The 23,064-nt window shown below is 40.1% G+C and overlaps 1 protein-coding gene across 2 annotated transcripts; it reads right to left on the bottom strand.

Moving 5' to 3' along the window:
* Positions 1–5: 5 nt before the first annotated feature.
* On the bottom strand, positions 6–15,322 carry itga6b (integrin, alpha 6b). Of its 2 annotated transcripts, XM_067605546.1 has the most exons (26): positions 15,050–15,322; positions 8,847–8,974; positions 8,646–8,725; positions 7,524–7,785; positions 7,092–7,223; positions 6,760–6,973; positions 6,451–6,644; positions 6,238–6,332; positions 5,814–5,941; positions 5,647–5,736; positions 5,365–5,426; positions 4,965–5,134; positions 4,695–4,838; positions 4,461–4,576; positions 4,216–4,372; positions 4,050–4,127; positions 3,871–3,950; positions 3,556–3,633; positions 3,373–3,475; positions 3,064–3,234; positions 2,865–2,963; positions 2,645–2,755; positions 2,202–2,300; positions 1,726–1,851; positions 1,489–1,569; positions 758–896 (listed from the first exon to the last, which is right to left on the bottom strand). In XM_067605546.1, exons 1-25 carry the CDS (start codon positions 15,223–15,225, stop codon positions 1,501–1,503), a joined length of 3,162 nt encoding a protein of 1,053 aa, XP_067461647.1. In that variant the 5' UTR covers positions 15,226–15,322; the 3' UTR covers positions 758–896; positions 1,489–1,500. The 2 variants fall into 2 exon arrangements, with proteins under 2 accessions (XP_067461645.1, XP_067461647.1); XM_067605544.1 differs by lacking the exon at positions 1,489–1,569 and having other exon boundaries at positions 6–896; positions 15,050–15,321.
* Positions 15,323–23,064: the final 7,742 nt, after the last annotated feature.

Here is a 23,064-nt window from a genome sequence, read left to right as displayed (position 1 = left end):
TGGAGAACATTTAGAAATTTTATTAAAGAAACTCTTTGTTTGCTCTCACTCTTCCTATTTTACAGCCAGTGAATAAAAGGTGAATTCTGCAGAGGCTTTGTAGTGTATTTACAAACTGAGTGCTTGACAAGTGTGGATAAGTTGCAGTTCCTCCATTATGTAAAACCAGAGGCACCATGAGCTTGAAAGATACAAACTGACTGACATTAAAAAAAATTAAAAATGAAGGCAGATGCATTGTAGAAATGATGAAAATTTGACTTTTAAATTGGGGAAATTAAGTCACCCGTGTCAGCATTGCATGAGTCTTTGGCCTGTAGAGCACGTAACAGGAAGTACTCCTTAAAAAGAATAAATACAAACAGTTCAAAACATTAAAAAAAAAAAAAAATGTACAAAAACCTAAAAACCCTCTCATAGTCCCACCCTCCCTCCCCCAGTCAACACTGTGAATGTAGTACATGTACAAAACAAGCTCCAAAGATCTGACAGACAGTAGTTGTGCAGGACCATCTCCCACACTGCACCTCTCCTTCCAGTGATTCATACAGTCTTTAAAATTAAATCAGGCCCTGAAGCAGAATGTCCGATCAAGTATTTAGTATTACAAATGTTTTTAAACAAATGATTTTCTTTGAGCGCTGTGCAGAGACAGGGCAGCAAAAATCAGAGAAACTGGGAGTTCATCAGTAAGCGACAGGAATCTGTGCGGAGTCAGATTTCGTTGGTTGTTAAGAATAATGTTCATTGTCATGCCAGGTTGTCATCCAGGGCTTCTTTTCCAGATTTTCCCATTTACCATTCCCAGGGTTTACAGCTCTCTCCTCCCGTTTGATCCGAACAGCGTTGTAACTGGGAACCTTTTCTTCATATTTGGCACGCTTAAAAAAGCCACACTGCAAAAGAGACAGGGAAAACAAAATCAATATTTTCTTTGAGAAAAGGGCTATTAAGAGGCATTCAGAGAAAGCGAATAGGTCGATGAGACATTGAATGTCATCGTCCTCTTTCACAGGCAAGAGCCAAGATGCAGTGAATGCGTTGAAAGATGTAAAAGCTATCTGCGTTCCTCTATACAGTAAGGAAACATGTTCTAACACCAGTTTTTTAATGTAGAAAGAAAGAAACCCTCAGACCAAGTGACTGCATGTGCAATAGAACAAAAGAAATGGAAACGAGAGAGCAAACAAAGAGGTGCAGAACAGCCCCCATGGTGTAGTTCCTCACAGCATTAAATGACAGTCATTGCTTAATAGGCATCACCTCCCTTCGCCATGCACTGTAATGGTCCACACAAAATCATGTGTGAAAAATGTCTTTGCAAAAAAATAACCAGTCAGCTTTAATAATAGCATTCATGTCACAGTGTGAGAGTTGCCCACTGTGTGCCTAATACCAGAAAGCAGTGCCTCTGTAGCAAAAGAGAGCGAGAAAGAAAAAAGGTTTTGCCATTTTTCCACTCGTTCATGGCAGGCCGGGTAAATTTACCCTCTCTCTTTTTTACGCATTTGTTGTCAGCCTCTCTTTTTCTGACGGGTCCTCTTTATTCTTTTTCCCAAAGACTCCACACTGAGGAGAGGCAATTTGTTAGAAAATGTTTGCAATCGCTTTTATGTGTACCTGCAGTTGTTGTTTTTCTTTTCAGTTACAAGTATTTGAGGATGTAGGTACATTTTTTAACAGCTGGGACAGGCTCTGTCCTGGTTATGTGTCCTTCATTCCTACCTTCCAGAGAAGGAAAGCCAGCAGGCCCAGCAACAGCAGCCCTAGCAGGATGGACAACACGATGATCCACCATGGCACTCCTCCATACTGGGCTGCACGCCTCTCTGGGAACACAGTCAGTCTAACCTGGAGAAAATGATACAGTGGCATTAAATCAGCATTCAAAATGAGTGTCAATTGCATGTTCGCTGTTGGAGAAGTCATCTTTTGACTCCTTCAATCCTCTGGAGGCTGCCAGGTTCAATCCCAGAAACAGTCGATGTCCTTGAGGACGACCCTGTAAACTGGCTGTTCACTCAGCGAATTTAGTGTCAGTCAGATCAGAGTATCAACTGCACTTTTAAATGTCTTATTCATTGTCTCTACTTATATCTAGCACACACAGATTTTTAGGTGTTTGTGCACTCCACTGATAATCATGTCCCCTTCTACTGTCACATACAGTGTTTATCTGCTGTCTGTTCGTGTGTCATTACCTTTGTCACAGCATTTTCCAGCACCGTGTTCTTTGTTGTGCTATCAATGTGCAGAGAGGCTTTCACTATCACCTCCACATGATGAAACTTAGAGAAATCCTGTTTTGAAAAAAAAAAATTGAGAAGATCAGATGATTGCTGCTCCTGCTCCTAAAATAAACACATACATTTCCTGCAATAATCAAAAGCTACAAAGTTATTGGTTGCTTTTTTTATAAAGCTGCTTGATTCAAACTTAAAACCTCTTGATTGAACTTAATCAAATTACAGTATATTGTCATTTCAGCCTGTCAACAAGTATTTGTTAATTTCCTTCTCTTTTCCCTTCCGGCACAGTGAAGCTGAGTCTCACAGCCAATCCCACACTGTTGGCCACCCTATCTCTAATACTGATATAACAGTTGAGAGAAAAAAACACATTTTCCTTCGGTCTGCTCTGTTACCTCTATGAAGGTGCTGTTCCAGAGGCGAGAGTTGAAAGTGAAGACTGCATTACTCTCCAGGCCCCGCAGGGGGCATCTTATCGTCACACATTTGGCCCCATCCTCACATGACTGTCAACAAAAACGATAGCACAAAGTCACTACTGGATTCCCCCACATGTTGCATATGCACTTAAAATATAATAATATAATAATATAGAATTTGGTAGAGTGGTGTTACCAGAGTTTTAGATGTCTTCTTGTCAAGTAAACGTGAAATAGAGCCCTCCTCATTTCCCTGGGTGTTTTCCGTGGATCTTCTTGTCCTGGAGATACTTTTCTGAAAAGAGAAGAAAAAAAAACATAAAACCATAAGATTTCCCTCACATTCTTTATTTGTCAAAATAAATCAATTATTTCATCAATGTTTTGTCACTTACCACATTGAGATGGTTGATCTCTTTTTTAGGAGTGCACTCGACCTGATCCACACCTGTGGAGCTGATCTTCATCAGGTAGAGCAGCCACTTCCCGTCCAATGTCTCCTTTGGCCACTCGATGTCGAGGGTGGCGGTGCCAAAGTCCGTCAAGCGCTTTAACAGGTTGATTATCTGTGAATCAAGACAGATTTGATATGGCATTGTTTATCTATCTAAAACATTTTCAAGGAGCAGGCACAGAGACATCATTTTCGGAGCTAGCCCTTATGGAAAGAATGTTTTCTGATCGAGTAGTTTTTCTGTACTCACTCTGAACTGGTGTGTAATGGCACTGCCGATGTCACTTTCAGTCTTCATGTCACTCTCACCTTTGACCTCTCCTGTAAAGTAGACCTGAGATGGCTGGGCTTGTCTGGAAAGACAGAAATGAACAGTTAGTAGCATGAAAATTTTTTTGTTTTTTGCACATGTATGTGTGTGTGTGTTTCTTACCCTGATACAGACAGCTGCAACACAATGGCCACCTTTGCCTTTGCTTTGATAGGGGCCATTTTCTGCTGTTCACTGGTCCTGTCGGATCAGATGTTACACACAGGTCAATTGAGATACTGCTAAGAAACTATAAATGTTAATACATAATGAAGGTAAGTGCTTATGATCAAGGAGCTTATCTGCTGTATCTGTAGTATGCATTATACGTATGACTCAAGCAAGAAAAACCTCAAACTTGAGAGCTTCAAAATATCACCACCATCCATCATTTAAACATCAATCACCTAATGCCTATAAGTTTCAAGATATATTTACGTTTGTAGCTGAAGATCAATCTCCAGTTCAGTAGTGTTGAGAGAGATGCCTGCTGTACCCAGAATAATGTAGAAGGTTGTCTATATGCACACAAACAAACACACACAATATCTAATATTAATGATAACACTTGTTATGTAGAGGAAGTAGACAGAGTCAAACTGTTTTTTTTCTCTCACCTTTGCGTCACGTTTGAAGGGGTTTCCAAGGTCACAATCAACCATTGAACCATTTTTATTGGCGCTGCAAGATACTTCCTGGAATAAATAACAAGTTCCAATCAGATCCACAAACTTTTATACGTGTGTGTGTGAGAGTGAGAGTGAGAGTGAGAGAGAAACTTACTTGCGAGAGACTGCGGAATGCAGAGTATGTGACAGCACGTGGGAAGGAAGCAACCACTGATGCTTCATATGCATCATCACCATTCAGATTGGTCACGTTCACCTCCAGGGTGATGTCCTTCTGGTCACTGAGTGAGATCACCGGCACATCCTTCCCCCTTTAAACAGACACAAGTTATGAACCTGAATGCTGACGAGTGTGTGTGTGTGTGTAGCTCAGTGCAAGAAGCAATCTTATCCTCTTACGATGTTAATGGATTGAAGCTTTCACCATCAGGTGATCTGTGGCCGTAGCGATAACTCAACTGCAAGTTGCTCTGACAAATATTGTCGTTGCCACAACCTTCCTTCAGGAAATTCACCTACAATAATTTACAGACATAAAAGATTACATAGAGACGGTGGTAACAACACTTTTACTGTATGTCTATAAAATCTATCCTTTAATATGTTCATGCATTAAGTATCATTCGTTCGTACCTCTGAACGAGTTGTCATTGGCTCATTGGCATCGAGGACAGGTGACACCTGAGGAGTTGAACTCTGTCTGCGTTTACGTTTGGCGTCCTGGATATCCACAGACACATCGATGGGGATTCCACGCAGCTTGTCTCGAATATTTTCCTGTAGAATGACATCATCACGTAAGATTACCACAATGCACTTTAACACAAATTTTTCTTCTCGTTTATGACATTAAACTTTTCTGATCAAGAGAGAAGGGAGAAATTTCCCTGAGGGAGTAACTACCTGTATGGAAAGCTGACGTGTGACACACTGTTCCTTTCCTTTGCCGTTCAAGGTGATGGTCCCTTTAGACTCGTAGGTGGGATCCGAGGCGGAGGACGAGGTGAAGGTCGCCCTGGGAATAAGACTACGCTTCCTGTTGTCAGCATCCACCTCAAGGGTGTAAGCCACCGCTGGATGGGACAGAGACAGGGACATTAAAGAGGATAAAGACTGAAAGACTTTAGAAGGCTCTAACCTCCTTATTATAGTGTGTCATTATTATTACTATATTATATTATGTCATATTATTATTATATATATCTCTGTATGAAGCATATCTGTATTTTCTGACACTAAAAAGACAAAACATGATAAAGATTAAGTTTTTTGGTTTAACAAAGAAAAAGATGGCTCCACTTACTCAGTTTGGGAGCGTAACTCCTGGGGTTGGCAGAATAGGAGAAGCACGCCTTAACTTCCAAGCTGGGGACACAATGCAGTTTATCCACAATCAGACAACAGTACAGATATAGTTTTGAACAATTTTTGCCACAAATGACAAATGGTCAAAAATCAAATAAATTATGGTTCTGCTTCATTATTAAGTATCTTAAGTCAGCCTTTACAGATTGGATCTATCACCAGCCTTTCCGATAAATAAAATTATCCATATTTGACACAACAAAAAACCAAAGACAATTACCAGACGGTGTTGCCACAGTTTTTCTTAGTGAGATCAATTTCCTTCGGTAAGACCTGGATGTCCTTCTTGATGTTGATAACAGGACGAGCTCTGGGAGGACAGAACTCAATGAGCATCTCTATAACCATGATGATAGATGTGGAGTGAGGAAAACAGAGTTAGCTCACCTATAGACAAAGATGGAGTCTGAGAGGGATCCGACAGCCAGGTCGGGGTAGAAGTTCTTATCCAGGTCCATGTTGCCTGCAAGAGAGTAGCCAAACAGCCTCACTCCTGAAGGCTTGCCAGATAATTCCTAAAACAAAAGAGGAACACATAGTTAACACTTTGTATTTATGTGCACAAAAGCAATATCGACTGAAATAATTATAAAAAATTATAACTGAACTTGAAAATAAAGAATAATTTAGCTGAAGCTGCTAATAGTTTGAGTATGAAGGTCAAACGTCTTGCTACACTTTTTTTGTTACTGGATACAGTTATTTGAATTTCATTTTCTTACATGTAAACATTACTCAGATTAAAACACATTGAGAAGAAACACATTTTCCACACCTCTCTCCTCACCAGTTCCACAAGTTTATTACATACCTGTGCTTTTTCAGACTTGAATCCTGTGGCTGATCCATGGTAGATGTAAACTTTCCCTGCACCATCATCTGCATAAGGAGCTCCCACTGCAAAATCTGTCACAAAGAAGAACAGTGACTTACAGTGTTGTTGTACAGCGTAGAAGATGACCAGCAGACAGTGATACATCTTGTAACATACATAATCGCACACATACAAATAATGTAGCCTCACCATGGTAACCATCCTGATTGATGTCTCCCAGGTTTTCCACAGACAGGCCAAACATGGAGTCCTGAGGTCCGTCTATTCTGGTGGGTGTGACTTTGTTCCAGTTTCCAGCTTTGTTGAGATAGACGTAGACGGCTCCTCCAATTTCTTTGTCCTTCTCAAAGTACTGAGGTGCTCCCACCACTATGTCCTGCCATCTAAAAAACAACATGACATGACAGTATGACAATCCTGATTGTAATAATTTCATCGATATATCACTTTTCAAAGTAGAAGTTACAAGTTGTGTGTATCCCTCTCTGCCTCACCCACCCGTCCTTGTTGAGATCCAGCACGGCCAGATCATAGCCAAAAGATGACGCTAGTCCCTCCCCTTCCAGGGTGTACTCTTCCAGTAGGATGTTGCTTGTTGCCGAGCCTTTCTTCAGCAGCACCACTGCTCCACTGTGGTTCGCTCTGGGAGCTCCCGCCACCACCGTCAGCTGGCCTTTGTTGGTCAGACTCTTCCCCGAGTCCAGAGAGAAGCCTGTGAGAAGGAGACAAAGGGATCATTGCTTATGTAGTGAGAGGGTGGTCAGGCAGTTGAAAGCATCTCTTCATGAAAATTGAGCAACCAGAATAACAGTGAGGAGGGAGTGTTTTACCCAGGTAACTGTTGGGAGGGGCAGGCACCAGGTCGGGGTTCTTCTCATTTTCATCTCCTGCTTCAAAAGGACCATCGTCATAAATGCCCTCATCTAAGAGGGTTTCGTTCTTTTGTTCCAGGCGTACCACGCCTGAAAAAGACGAGAGAGGTTCAGAATGGAGAAATCTGGCTTGTAATTAAAACCCATAATAAAATAATCCTAATTGACAAAGTAACGTCGAAAACATGACTGAAAAAAGCATCACTGGCAAATTCTTCCTGCATTAAAAAATGAGCAAAATAAATCAAACAGAGTAGATTGATTTTACTAATAACAAGGAACATGTGCTGGTGGGTTCTTTTAAATTAAACATCTATGCTGTTGTAACTGCATGTTGCTAACCATCACACACACACACACACACACACACACACACACACACACAACTACCTTTCCAATTGTACGCTCCAGGAGCCCCAAAGATGAGGTAGTGGTAGTCCTTGTCGAATGTGGCTGAGAGGCCCTGCTGGCAGGAGCCGAACATCTCATGGCCTCGGTGCCGGCTCTCACAGAAATGCCAGCTACCTCCGTCTTCACTTGATTCAGGCTTGATTGTCAAATCCTGACTCAACACATAGCAACGGCCGATAATGTCGCGGGATTCGATGCCTGTGTTCACATTGGCTCTGCGCTGGTACCGATGGGCACAGGTCTACCAGGGAAACAGGAGCACACAATAGAGTTGACGTGATGTTGATTAAAATCAGAAGAGATGTGAAATCAAATTTGAGATGACCATTAGATGCCCTAAAGAATATGTTTTTGAACTTTAACGTGCCCCTTAAATTTCAACTTTAGTAGTTTCAAAGCAAGATAAGCATATGTTTCCTTCTGTTTGACATCATATACAGTATATTCTACTGTGCTGAAACAATTATCTGAATAACAGATTTGTCGATCAACAGAAAATTAACAACAGTTTTGATAATCAATTAATTGTTTTAGCCATTTATCAAGCAAAAATACCAACTCTTTTGCTGGAACTAGGCTCTTATATGTGAGAAAGTGCTCCTTTTTCTGTTTTATCTCACCATAAAATAAATATCTTTGACCGTTTGGACGGAAAAAACAATCTATTGGAAGATGTCATCTTGAGCTCTGGGAAATTGCCGACATTGTAGAGACTGAGCAATTTACTGATTAATTGAAAAAATAAAACGGATTAATCAACAGTAAAAATAATCATTAGTTGCAGCTAATAATAGTCATAGTCTGTATCTGCTTGTCTGAAAGTTGCAAAGCACAGTTATTTAACTGAACTGTTCACAACTAAGAAACAATTTTAATGGCTGCACCATTACATCACATGAACAATTTACAAATTTTGTTATACATTCCCCTGTAATCAAGCATGAAATATTCAATATCCTTGGAAACGTTAGGATCTTGACGAAAATGTAATAATTACATTCCTGGAGGTTTAAAGGTAACTGATTGGACGGCTAAGTTTGCCATTATGAGTTGAAGTTCACATTCAAGGTCATGGTGAGATACAAAGACACACAGTCTTACCACAATCTTGCCTCCTGGCCCCTGACTGTTTACTGTCACTCCCATCCACTGGTTCTCTTTGCTTTCTCTTGTTAAATCCTCTACACAGAGACAGATGCCAGGGACAGAAATAGACACAAAGAGGTTATTGTGACTTAAATCTTGGACAAAAACTGCATGAAATAGCCAAAATCAGAAGGAAGGTACATTCGGATATCTCACCATCATTGTCAAAGTTAACTCTGTTGCAACCAGCGGAGTTGGAGCTCATGTCACAGCTGTAGAGTCCTCCTGTCACTTTAGCTTTCTGTCTATTCAAGGCCTTTGCTCTCGGGGCACCAACCAGCAGCCTGCAACAGATGCACACATGAATCTATTAAGCCAAACATCATATGCAACTCAATCAAATGCAAATTGTGAAAGAGGCTCAAGCTGTAACATTCCTCTGTCATCTAGGGCACAGAATGAGAAGCGTTCTGGCAGTTCTTCCTCTTGCACATTATGTTATCGCACATTCCAGTCTACTGTGTTACACAGCAGCCAAACTCACAAACACACACACATGCCACCACTAAACTGATGTTCCATGTCCTCACGGTCCAACTGAGTCAAAGACCCCTTTCAACCGCCTGCTGTGGTTGATTGAACCAGGCTTTCTATCTCACACACACAGAGGCTGCCTTTGTGGACCAAGGACAAGGGCAAATGCCACACCCAGTCTTGATGATGGGCATCCAGGTCCCAGGGTTTCCTACAGTGTAAATCAAACAAGTCAAGGATGTCGTCCTTTAAATTGATGCTTTTGTGGAGGTTTACAGCAGAGATACACACTGTCAATACACCTTTCTCTCTCTCAGCATGTTCTTTGATCTCTCTCTGGTTTGTTTCGTCCGTCTGATGACCTCCAGAGTTAATGTCGCAAGCAAACGGTCTTCAAAAGATGAGATTAAGCAAAGCCATTTTTAGCAGGAACACAAAGCATTTTCAGATATCCACATCATCTGGGAGGGAATTTACAGAGGCATACAGACAAAGGGAGGAGGCCTAATGTGATCAGCATGTTTTACAGTGTGTTGACCTCAGCAGTTAACACTGCAAACGCTAATTGCATGTGGGAGAAGATTTAAAACTTACAAGCTTTTGACACTGTAAATCATCATGAATATTGACTTCAGCAGATGTGATGGGGATTAGCAAGGGGCAATAAATCTATTAATATGACATACCCTAAATTAAGAAACATTGCCGATTAATAGTCTTATAGGGATGCTGTTATGAGGTGGATTTAAATGCGTTTTATAGAGAACACTGAAAAAATATAAAAACATTTCTCTTCTCTCTTTTTAAATTTTTTTTTCTTCCCCCCTTCTTCCTACTTTGTTCTGTTTTTGTCTTTGCCTTTGTCTCAGCTCTTTGATGCTGTATGTTTTGTCTTGGATTTCCTTTCCTCTCCCCTTCTTTACCTAAAGAAGAAGACGGGAAATTCTGATAGAAGAATAAACTATGGATTTATGGAATACTTCAAGTAGATTCTCAAATATGAAATGGGATCAAAGACGTTTTTGTATTAATTCAGAATTACTACAACATTGTATAATCAAAGTCAGTACTGTAAAATTGTCATTATTTATTTATTTATTATTTTAATTTATTGTATAATTTATTGTATGATGTATCACCGGGTGACACACCCACACACATTATTTATGTATCATTAAAAAAATGTATTGTCATCATTACATGGGCTATACAACATAAATAAAATGTATGAAATGCCATGATGACAATAAAATAAAGTATATAAAAAAAAAAAAAATTCTCCAATAAACAGCAGCAGGGTAAGTCATCACAATTGAAGCACGCTCCTTCTGCATGATAGACAAGTGTACACTATCCCATTTTTAACCACTGGATTGGTTTGGCCTTGTTTCAACAACCAGAGCGCTATAATTTGCGCCGTTATCCCACCCATTTAGTGTCCAATCCAGTCTTTTTTCAAATACAAGGGGAGTGAATGATACTTGAAAATTGTTACTACACAGTCTGGTGACTCAAGTAAACTCTCCACCTTTGTGTGCAACGAACAGAAAACATATTTTAACACCAAGTGAAACACCAAGTTAGAGCATGTACATATCCATCAGAGATGACTCTGAATCAAATGAGTCATCACTTCAAAGGGAGGTTTTGTAACTAACAGCCGATCCCAGGTGGGTACATCTCCACTCCCGTTATCCTCGGAGACACAGGAAGTCAGCAGAATGGACGGAAAGAGCTCTGCCAAGACACTGGATGGGCTCCGGGATATGGGATCACTTGTTCTGGGATGCATTCATAGAGAATGGATAGTTCCTCCTACATGATTATATTGTGATACTCTGACTCGTTCAGCTGTTTCCTTTGGGGTGAATACAACCAACAGTAGTGCTCAAACAAAACAAACACCAGCTATATCACAATGAATACATTTTATTAGAATTATACTACCAATTGATTAAATATGTAATTATTTAGACAGCAGGAAGTTAGACTAGTTGCTTACATGTGATCAAAATAATGAAAAAACTCTGAATTGGAAACTAATCTCAATGGACATGTCTTATCTTTATTGTTACACATTATGATTATTTTTTTTCCATTGTAGAGTGAAGTGCTGACATGATGTGTCAGGAACTAGTGCTGTGATACGACTGACCCACTATTTCACTGACAGTGACCCAGCTGTTTATCTAATCATTCACCACTAGCAGAGGAAGCTCCAACACACAGGCTTAATCTACAGGAAGGACAAAGACAAACAGAGATAGAGAGAGAGAGTGTGTTTGACTCGCAAACAGACACACACATACTGGCAGAGGCACTGGGACACACAGGCAGAGCAACAGAGCAACCAGCACAGACTGACCATTAGGGAATTATCCCATTGAGAGAGGTGTGTTGTGGTTTGTTTTGTTTTTCTACAGCGGCAAACCAGCTGCCTGCCTGCTAGGACACAGCCTGTTGCTTGGCAACAGCCAGTGGCACCCTATCAGCTGGAGGCGTTCACCTCCAAATGGGTTGTTCTCCAGAACAACTGTCGTCACGTGTTACCCAACTTCTCTCTCCCCGTCCGTCTGCCAGGATCGAGCCCGCAGAGTCTAATGGCTCATGTTTGGTGCCCAGATGTAAAACTGATTTATGTTCTTCTCAGCATTATTTCAGCCATCACCTCTTTTCTTTTTTTAAGTTCTTTTCTTTGCTCTTTGATGTTGGATAACCTTAAGTAACCTGAGGGGAAGAGAGGTAAGAAAGGACTAAATCCGACCAGATGCACTCACACGCAAAGCTGACTTTAATAGTAAACTCCACACTCTTCCTATCTCCACAAGTGTTTCTGGAATCTAGACACAGCGTGACATTAAAATTACAATCTAACATGTGCTAGCATGTCTTGCTGTCCCCTCTCTCTCTCTCATAGTGTCTCTATATCTCTATATTGGTTTTCTCCAGAGCCATTTTGTTTCCTCAGAAACACACACATGCGTTTACTTTCTCCCACTAATTTCTCACACTTGATCCAACTTCCTAAAACTCTCACATGGTCTCTTCCTCCTCCTCTCCCCATTCGTGCATTTTGCACTTTCCCTCTTTGATTTTATTATACAGGCAGCTCCATCTGGCAATTATGACCGACCATGGAATGCCACACACAAACACTCATGCAAAAACACACAGACACACATGCACACACACGTTCCCATCAGCTCCCGCCCTCACCTGCAGGTACATGTAACACTCTTGCCTAGAGGGCATGAGAGACAGAGTAAAGAAAGACTGAATACAAATTGGCATACAAGGCTGGCAAAGGATTGTGACTCACTGTGAACACCCAGCTGTGTGGAGACCCACATGGGGATGACACACACAGTAAAACTTACTTCAGCATAAGTGTGGTTGCAATGTACGTTAAAAGAAAATCATTGTCAGCACAAGAAATCTGTTTATCTATTTCTGTTCTATTCTATCTACTCTTTGCCTCAGGTTAGGAATGTATCAAGCAGCATGTTGAGCTGGCTGACACTCTTCCAAACAACTAACAACAAAGCAACGTCTCAGTGCTCCACCACAGTATGCATCAGCACCGTTAAAAAACACCAAACAGACGTTCACATGAATGCATGCGTGCACACAAACGAATAGCCGAGCCCATTCCACCTTTATAACAGCTGTATCACGACGCTGCTTGCAAAACAAACATGGCCTTCTGCTCAAACATGCAAACACACATTCAGACTCGCATTGTAATGTAACACACACATGCTCCTGATGGTTCAAGCTCAACTGTTTCTATGCTGAATTACGACATTTAGGAAAAACATTTGACAAATTATTCAATTATGTGGAATATAATTGTATTATGATGAGGGCAAATAGCACTGCGTCATGTTAAATAAACCCACTGAATACGCAACAATAACAGTGAACAGCCAGGCTTCAAATGACATTTTAACCGATTTTAACATAACTTATTAATCAATTAATCAACAAATCAATTAATTGCTCTGCCATAGAAGACGAATAAAACCAGCATATTTCATATTTAAAAAGCTAGAACCAGCAAATGTTTGGCATTCTTGCTCAAAAAAATGATTTGAACAATGACTCTGCCGATTAATTTTGATCGACTAATCGCTTTATGCACTAATTGTTTTGACACCTCCATTTACAACTCAGTCTATATTATCTATACTGGTATCTGTTGTTTTCCAGTTAACAGAATCCAACTATGTTCTGTTTGCTTGTATTTAACTTTACAACCTGAAGCAGGGCGACTATGCGGTAGCTTTGGTCTCGTGCTGATCACCATGTGTCTTTCATTTGGACACAGCCTCAAACTAGGACACTAACTGACACTGAGTGAGTGTAGCAGCAGTAGGAGTGTGTAAATAGGTTTAAGAACAAGGTTTAACCTATGTGGATAACTCGCAGACACTTAATCTCTCTGAGAGCCTTAATGGTTCTGTGGGTTAACACAATGTGGTGACCTTTTAGGTATTAGTTAAACAAATAGAAGATTGGTAGTTTACACTTATCATTGATCCCCGCTACAGGCAACTGTAGTACTGTGAGGTACTTTTAATTAATTAATCCACAAAATAGCATTTTATTCTATATTATGTTATGGAACATAACTAAGTACATTTACTCAAGTACTTTACTTACTGTAAGTCTATATTTGAGGTACTTGTACTTTACTTATGTATTCCATTTCATTCTACTTTATACTTTCACTACACTACAATTCAGAGGGAAATATTGTACTTTTTACAACACTATATTTATTATTTATATTTATCAGTTACATTTCCTGAACATTTAATTAAAATGTGATGCATTGTTACAGATTAAACTACCCAACCACATATAAAGCAGTTAAAATGACCTCGATTAACTACAATAGTAGGGTTAGGCTACTTACACACTGATGTGTCAGCAATAATAACCCAGTGATATAATATATAGTAATATAACACTCATAGGGGCCATTTTTCTAAATTGAGCACTTTTACTTTTGATACTTTAAATACATTTTGATAATGTTCCTTACTTTTACTTGAGTAACATTTTGAATCAATAGTGGAGTATTTTTACAGTGTACTTCCTCCACCACTGACTATGAACCTACGCAACTACATGAAGTCCCTAAAAGAAACACAAACTGACTCATTATAGTCAAACAGCTTCCCAGATTAGAGAATTTGACTGCGCTGATCTCAATCAGTTCATATTCAGTCTATTCAAACAAGTGACCGCTCAATGACGTTCGTTTATGCAGAATGACCTTAGAATTAATGCCAGCAGTGATTCAATGAGGCAATGATTTAGCCCTAAATGAATGCCGAGGCTCGGTCTCACCTATAAACCCCCATTGGGACAAAGTGAGCAAAAAAGAGAGAGAAAGAGAAATGTGAGTGCGCACCAGAGCGTGAACGAGTACAAAACCTTTCTAATAAAAGCTCACAAATAGTAACCTGGAAGTAAAGATTTAATAACGATCAATAAGGGAGTAGGCCTATGGTTCAGTAGGCCTCGCAGCAGGTGTATAAAAGGTACAGTGCTTTATTTGAAGAGGCTGAGGGTTTGACTTGGTGAGATTTTGTGAAACTACCTGCGACATACCTGAGCTCATATGATTACGTAAGTCAGCACTTCACGGTGTCTGAGGTCCTTTAAAAGTAGGTTTTAAATAGATTTTTCATATTCTGTAGCAGCTCTAACAACCCAAAATGAACTTACAGTCGTCTGCACTGCTGTGACATTTTAATCACACGGTTGCTGAAGTTATTTTAAAGACATTTAAAAAAGCCTGTTTCCAAGGCGAGGGCGACGCAGAAGTAATTAACTGCTTCCAAACATCACTTGAAAAGAAAAACTCTGGCTCTTACATTCTCTTATCCTCCGGCACAAGCTGCCGGTGCATGGCGAGAGAGAAGCCGAACAGGCTGTCCGGATCCCCGCTCTTCCGCAGGACATTCTCGGTGTCCAGGTTGAAAGCCGACAGCCGCCCGCATCCCGAGATAAAGACAAGCAGCCACAGTCCACAGATGATCCTGCCCTCCATGAAGTGAAATCGGATACAAAAACTCCCTTAAACTGGTGTAAGGTAAGTCCTCTGTGCAAGAGGAGCTGACTGAATGCTGGAAGGTTGAATGTTGTCCACTTTACTTGCAGCGGCCCCTCCCACCGGCCTCTCCTGGCACACTCACACACACACCATCCCACCACACCTCATATCGCCTGGAATTCCAGCTTATTGTCAACCACATTTAAATTGGCAAAATTAATGATTTTGTAAGGTTTGTTGTTAACTTGCAGCAGATCAGTTGTGTAATCTTACTGGGTCAATGATGCTGTGGGCATGATGTTGTGCCAAAACATTTGCAGCCAAAAAAATTGCTTCAGGCTATACTGGCAGCTTCTGACAGCAGATCTCTTAAGTATAACACTGTAATAAAGGCTGCAGTTCAACTCCCTTGGAAACAGGCATAAACAGAACATATTCAAAGTCCCACAAGAGAGAAAATATTGGCAAAACACCCAGTGACATGAGGGTGCAATCTGCACACTTGTTCCATGCTCTCACAGAAAATCGTATTTACTGACATCAAACATCCTTGCAGTTAACAAGGAGAAGCGAAGACATTAAGACTGAGGGTGGAGGGAGAAGAAGGAGAGGCATGCTTATTTAGTTAATACCGTGAATCTGTAATATCCCCTTCTGGAGTTGGTTGCTCAGTCCAGACAACAGTAGCTGTGTAACGTGGGACAGATGGAAAGTAGGGAAAAAAAAGAACAGAGATTGAGATATCATTTTGGACCAAATGAGTATAAGAAATAGAGATATGCAGTAACCGGTGTGTTTGTCATACAGTAGCTGGCCTTTGCAAACCACAGCCACACAATCCAAAGCTATAAAATTACTCACTTTTTAGGATTACAGCCCTTCAGGCATTCTTGTTCAGATCACCACATGCAATCACCACGGGGCCTGTGTCTACAGTAATGACTCATTAGATGAGTCACAGACCTAGGAGGAGCAAGAGACTGGACCGGACTGGGCACAGACCCGCACATTAACGCAATTCCCTCTCTAGATGGTTTTCAAGGCATTCCATGAGACGCTGACCCCAAAGCTTGTCCTCGCAACACAGCATTTCAGCAGACAACGCAGGCTTTGTCTGAGCACAGAGAAAGAGGGCAGACAGAGAGGGAGAGGGAGAAAGAAACTGCCCACATACAGTATAAAAGGCACAAATAATGGTGGAGTGCAGAAGCAGAAAAAGGGCAGAGGAAGAATGTGGTTCTTTTACAGGTCTGTTATCAAGACTTCATGAACATGTATTTGGAAAGCTGTCCTGTAAGGATCAGCCCTGTGATTCAACTTTACTTGGAGCTAGACAAGTTTGCTCTTGATCTGTTATGGTAGATTTTTAATCAGTAGTTGCGAAAAATAAGGTGCATTTCATGTCTTTGAAAACCACTTAACTCAATCAGACTTTCCAAAAGCTTTTCTGTCCTGGTCAGTCACATGTTTGACAAATGTCTTGATAATATCCCTAACCCTAACCCTTAATAATATTAGGGTAATAATGTTTTTTTTCCTTTCCACTTTGGGCTGCTGTTGTTTCAGTCTCAGGTTTGAGCAGCAGCCAGTGTGAAAAGCACCAGTGATTTATAACTGTCTGTAAAAGGTCAGAAACAAGAATCTTTTATTGCTGATAAGAACAGGAACCTAATGTGAGCTGAGGTGTGTTGGCTCGTCCTTGGCCTGAGTAATTCTTTTACAGTGAACTTCAATACCCACAATGTGTGTATGTGTGGAGACATATTGACACAGTGCCTCAATAAGGACCCCAATTAATTAATAGACATATGACACTTTTTCTCTCAATCACAGCTCTCCTCTTCTTTTCACCCTGAAAACATTTGTTCTCCTTCATTCCTTCATTCTCCATCTCCTGATATACCCCCCTTTCTCCCTTTTCTTCTTCTCCTCTTCCATTCTCTGGGGAAATAAAGGTCGCACATCTTGTTAGCACACAAACAGACCAGCAACTACAGCTGAACATCAATTTATTGACATTCAGTCTGGTGAATGTCCTGGAACATTTTACAATAAGACACACAAAATCCTGCATAGTTACCAAGTGACAAACCAGGAACTAACTGTCAAGTAATAAAAAGCTAACATGTAGTTCTTGTCTCTGAATAAACTGTTGTGACCCAGAACCAAATGATTAATAAATAGATACGTATCTTTGAATTGGTATACTGACAATTTCTTGATGACTCATTCTTGATTAACTCTGAATCAGAGACTACATGGCACGTAACCAATACTTCACCATTACTTCTATACTGCTTTTTTTAAAGTGTGATTTTACTCTTATACTGATTTTATGTGGACCATCTTTCAAATCTCTAAAATGTTGTGTAGGCGTGCACACACTGAATACTATTTGAATTATCTCTACCCAGAGTTGAGAATGGAGTCATGTGTATTTTCCCAATGTACAGCATGTTCAGTATTACGACAGCAGAGAAGCAAAAACCTTGCCTCGGGTGATAAGAGGAGGAATGACAGTGAAAGCAATGTTCTCTGACACACACACACACACATGGAAAATGCAGCGCCTAGACTAGCCCGAGCCACAGCCCTGTACTTGTTTTTAAAGCTGCAGCTATAGGTACACTCACCTGAGGGTGTGGCGCAGTGAACTTGAGTGGTAGGGTGTGGGTGTCTGCGTCTTTATGACACTGTAGAAACACCTAACCTTAGGGTAATGATAAACGCACACACGCACACACACGCATGCACGCACACACACACACATACTTGCACAGTCAGTTTCACAATGATATTGAACTCAAAACCCAATCTTTCACAACTGCCGCACATTGATGCACTTTCCATGAGCACTCTTGATTATATAAGCCTGTAAACATTTTATATCAGGATCAATTTATGGACTGATTCCGATCAGAGAAATGGGTGAAACATTTGTCATCTGAAAACTGTGAATACCTCAAACAGCAGCACAGGACAGACTGAGGATTAATGAGTGCTTTCTCAGCACTTCTCAAGTAACAGCTGGCCTTAACATGGTGTAGCATAGCTGAAGAGAAAACTGTGTCATTCCAGACTCCTGATTTGTCATTTGGCGCTTCCCTTTTGGTTTTGTTCTCACAGCTGATAGAAATGGCTCAACTGATGGTAATAAAACATGACAAGTCTAATCTACATGACCCAATCATGTTAAAATAATGCAAATCAAACAGAGATTTATTGATCTAATGTCCAATATCTGTAAAAATCATGATTTTAATGCTTATTATAGAAAAGCTGTCTTTTACAAAACAAGGGGTTCTCAGCTTAGAGCATGCTTCTGACATGAACATTAAAAATATATAAGTGTCATAAGGATGGCGTGGATCATGTTATGCTAACAGCAGAGCTATTAGTTAGCAGGCAGTTGACATTGTGGGGACAAACGTCTAATTTACATTCCCTCTCTGCGGTATCTCCTATTCACATTACTGATCCTATTTCTTAGTAGGGCTTATAGTGTCATGATTAAAACATAAAGGGACACACACACACACAATGCAGGCTGTAACAGATCCTCTAGCCTTCTTGATGAGTGTATTGATTACAGTCAGTAAGGAGTAATCAATGTCTTCTCTTGTCCAGCAGTGCTGTAACACCCTCGGGACAATTGCAACCCCCCTTGTTTGTACATTTACCTTCTAAATGAGCAGTGAGTGTGTGTGTGTGTCCCAGCCCTGGCCAGAGGATGTAACATGAGATGACAGTAGTTGTGGGAGGGGTTCCAGGGTTGGTGGGTCCAGGTGTGCTTAAAAATGATGTTAGCCAATCTGAGGGAGGTGCAGAGTGAGAAAAGATATTCTGTTCAGTTTTCCCCTGACAGATTCAGGTCATTGGTGGCCGCTTGTCTCAGCTTATAAAACAACATCCTAGTCACTGTTTCTCAAAAGATATAATGTGTCACATTCCAGGGAAGTCAGTGATACTGTCCTCCCATCTCACTCCACTAACAAATTTTTCATTTTTCACTTTTAATTTTGCACTCCCAAAATACAATTTAGCTTTTGGCAGTCTGTCACATGCAGTACTAAAACATAAAATATTTGTAACACTGAAGTCACATTACCACGCCCAAAACAGTAGACCAAACCCACCACACACAACCTCTCTCTCACAACAGTAAACTGTGATGTTGAACAGGAAATAATAACAAAAATAAAAGGCACAATGCCTGGACTGGCTGGGAAAATATGACCCTTACCACCCTTTTAAAAAAGACAGAAAAGTCCAAATTCCTCCAGAAGGCAGCGGCAACACATTGCAAACCTTCAGTGAATAAAAGAAAACTAAGCAAAAATGTGATTTTTTTAAATTGGTTTTTAACCATTAGTAAACCATTTTACAACGTTCAAATGATGGTCATATTTTTTGACACAAATAAAAAAACAAACCTCGAACCTGAACATGTTCTAAAGCCATTTTCTGAGTAATTTCTTCAGTTTTTACTCATGTTAGCAATGTGGCTACAGTATGTCAGTCTGTTGGTTAGTTTAGTCCAACCCTTTGATCCAGGCTGAAATACTGACAGGAAGTTTTATACAGTTTTTCATGGTGCCCAGAGGATGTGTCCTAATAACTTTGGTGGTAACTTTACTTATCCTGAGGTTGACATTTGTGGTTTGGATGACATTCATATAACTTCCCATATAGGGCCATGATCAGATCAATTTTTTTATTTGTCCAATATTTTGGTTTATAACCAAATACCCGCAGAACCAATGACATTTCCGGCCTCAGTTGCACTTTGTGCTGAGTGCAAATGATCAAATGCTAGCATACTAACATGCTAAACTAAGATGATGAACATTTTCAAAATGACACCTGCTAAACATCAACATGTTACCATTGTCACTGTGAGCAAAGCACAGCTGTTTAATGTTATGAAACTGTATCTCATGTTTCTCACATGGTTTCTATGGCGAAAAAATCTTTAATTTTAAAAATGCAATATGAATGAAATGTCTTGTTATTGTTGTTATCAAAGTAGAGTAAAAGTAGGTGTAAAGTGAGATAATCATACTGAATGTTGTATTCAGTCTGGTAGCTACTGTTTAAAAAGTTCATGAAGAATATTTTTCTTATTTCATGAAACAATGTAATGAATGTAATATTAGAATAAAAAAAAATCTCATCATGGCTTCTATGACATGTAGTGTGACATAGTGAAAATTTCCAACAATGAATCCCCCCGAGGGAATGCAAACACACATACACACACCCACACATACCCACACACACCCTCTTTCTCTCTCTCTCTCTCTCTCTCTCTCAAACACACACACACACACACACACACACACACACACACACACACACACACACACACACACACACACACACACACACACACACACAGTGCATCTGAGTTGCCCATAACTCAAAGCTGGCAGCACAACAAAACAAATTCCCCCATAATGCCTTGCTTTGGCAGCCAGAGAGGACTATACATTACTGGGTAGAACTAATTGTTAATTCTCTCTCTCTCTCTCTCTTTCACACACACACACACACAAATACTGAGCTGTTCTGAGCTGTTTTAATGGCACTTTGAGGATTCTGGCGTGGACCTTCGAACTTGTGAGGATTGTTTAGAAATTCCTCCACCATGGAGAGAACTTCCTTCCCTGTGTTTTTGTCCTCTGCACTTCACTATACTTCACACAAACACACACACAGAGCTCAGCTGCTATTGTTGAAAATATCTATGGCCTATAGGAAGAAGTGCAGTCAAAGCAAGAAAGCTAAAGGCTCTTCTCGTCTGTCCTCTCATCAAGTCACTACAAGTCTTTATTTCTGTGAAACTTTCTTGAAATAGATCAAAGAAAATCAGAACTGGGGTGATTTGTGCAGGGAAATTTTTCTGAGGAATAAAAAAATAAAACACTTGTTCTCCTTGCAGGCTTATCTGATCCTACCCCAGTGTGTCCTCACCTCGCAGTGAGGCCTGCAAATACACACACACACACATGCACACACAGGGGTATTGCTTTGAGTGTTGTGTGTGTTTTTGTGAATGTGTGCGTGAGTGTGAATCTCACAAGACAATAGAGGCAGACAGACATTTATCTGATGTATCTGAGACCTTTTAGAGTAGCCTCAGGCGATGCATGCCATCTATACATACCTACATATACACACACATACACACACACACACACACACACACACAAACAAACAAAGAGAAACACAGAAGCAAAAGGAACACACCTGAACACATTCCTGGCAACGAAAGAGTCAAGAGGTCATAAAAAGGCATTTTTCCACCTTGTAAGTGTCAATCAAGAGGGAACCCTCCCTGCACCAGTCTGGTGACTCGAGTTTACAACAGTCGTCCTCTGGCACACACACATGCATTCTTGCAGATTAACTGTAACTTGTGACACACATATACTCTATCTATGTGGCCTAATTTCACTCTAAAACGTCCCTCATATAAATGTGCTTAGCTTCATGGACTCATTACGGATACATTTTAGAAATCATTTCCATCTGTTCCAGGAAATTCTTGGTATCACATTGTCTATTTGGGGTGTAATGAGAACAAATAAAGGCATCATAACTAAAAGAAGACAACAAAGACATCAAATAACAGCCTGAATACATCAATGGAAACACAGCGTGAGAAATGAGAACATTACTCAAGAGAGTAAGTAAAGAGATGGTGTGACTCTGTGGATTTACCACCTTCAAGTTGTGTTTAGGCCATGATTTCAACTTAACCAAATGAGATTTTGTGTGTGAGTCTAGTAATTAAATTAAAGTAACTTTTTTCTGTTGGCTCCGTCATTTCTACTTTCCCACAGTCTCAATATGCTCATAAGATGTCCGTGAACATAAGTGTTCACTCACTCAGAATCAGCCTGTATCTACATGTCAAGATAAAGGGAGTGTTCATGTCCAAGCAACAAAACTCTTTTTGTTTGGCCTTCAGGTGCTTTGACTAAGTCCCTTTAGTGAGAGTTACTCAGATTCAGTACATGCCATCTATGCATGTGTGTAAGACAGATCTACTCCCACAAGTCTGACGATGACACGCCACTTTGTCAATGCTACACTTTCAGAGGTAAACAGGCAAACCAAGAATTCCTGTGATGCTCCTCAGTAAAATCCCAGGTAAGTGTGATATATCACAGTCTGACTCTCACACATATGCAGCGATGTAGGTATGCACACCTGGAATAAATACAACACATGAATCTACTTATCCAGAACAGTTCGACATAGTAAATGTGTGAACACACAGGCAACCTCACACATGGTGGGTTGTATTAGGAATGAAGATTTCATCTATGAACTTGCATGTGACCATATCTTCAGCATCAGTGTGTCTGCAGAAATATGTATGTTGATATATGATGTTCAAATCACAGTAATGTTTACTGTGTTTCATGGATTGATGGCTGAGCACCGTCCACCACATGCAAAGAACACTGTATATATATTAAAGAGATAAATCATGTTTGTTGTCAGTTAATAAGTTGAAAAAACAAACTGAAAGCACTAAGACCTGTGCCAAGACTGTAAAAAATGTCAACAATAGAAAACTGTGCACAAAACAAGATTTGGAGGAGATGTAAACCCAATAAACAGCTGATCTGACAGAAATACATCCAATATCCAACAGTCTTTCAGAGAAAATAGCAGAAAATAATAATAGGACAATAATAAATAGAATAATAATAACAGATTTGGAAATATGAGGATTGATACAGGGCTCTAACAATAATGTGCTTTTTTAGTTTTTAATATAGTTGCCACATTGCCAATAGAGAGTGTTGTTTAGAGACAATCATA

The sequence above is a fragment of the Thunnus thynnus genome, chromosome 12 (assembly GCF_963924715.1).
Source record: "Thunnus thynnus chromosome 12, fThuThy2.1, whole genome shotgun sequence".
NCBI classification, from domain to species: Eukaryota; Metazoa; Chordata; class Actinopteri; order Scombriformes; family Scombridae; genus Thunnus; species Thunnus thynnus.
This window is presented reverse-complemented; position numbering and strand designations above follow the sequence as displayed.

Coding starts and splice junctions, on each gene's coding strand:
- itga6b (XM_067605544.1), bottom strand. CDS start 15,225: ATGGAGGGCAGGATCATCTGTGGACTGTGGCTGCTTGTCTTTATCTCG. Junction 3,951..4,049: donor CCTTCAAACGTGACGCAAAG/GTGAGAGAAAAA, acceptor GTGTGCATATAG/ACAACCTTCTACATTATTCT. Junction 3,235..3,372: donor CCATTACACACCAGTTCAGA/GTGAGTACAGAA, acceptor CTTGATTCACAG/ATAATCAACCTGTTAAAGCG.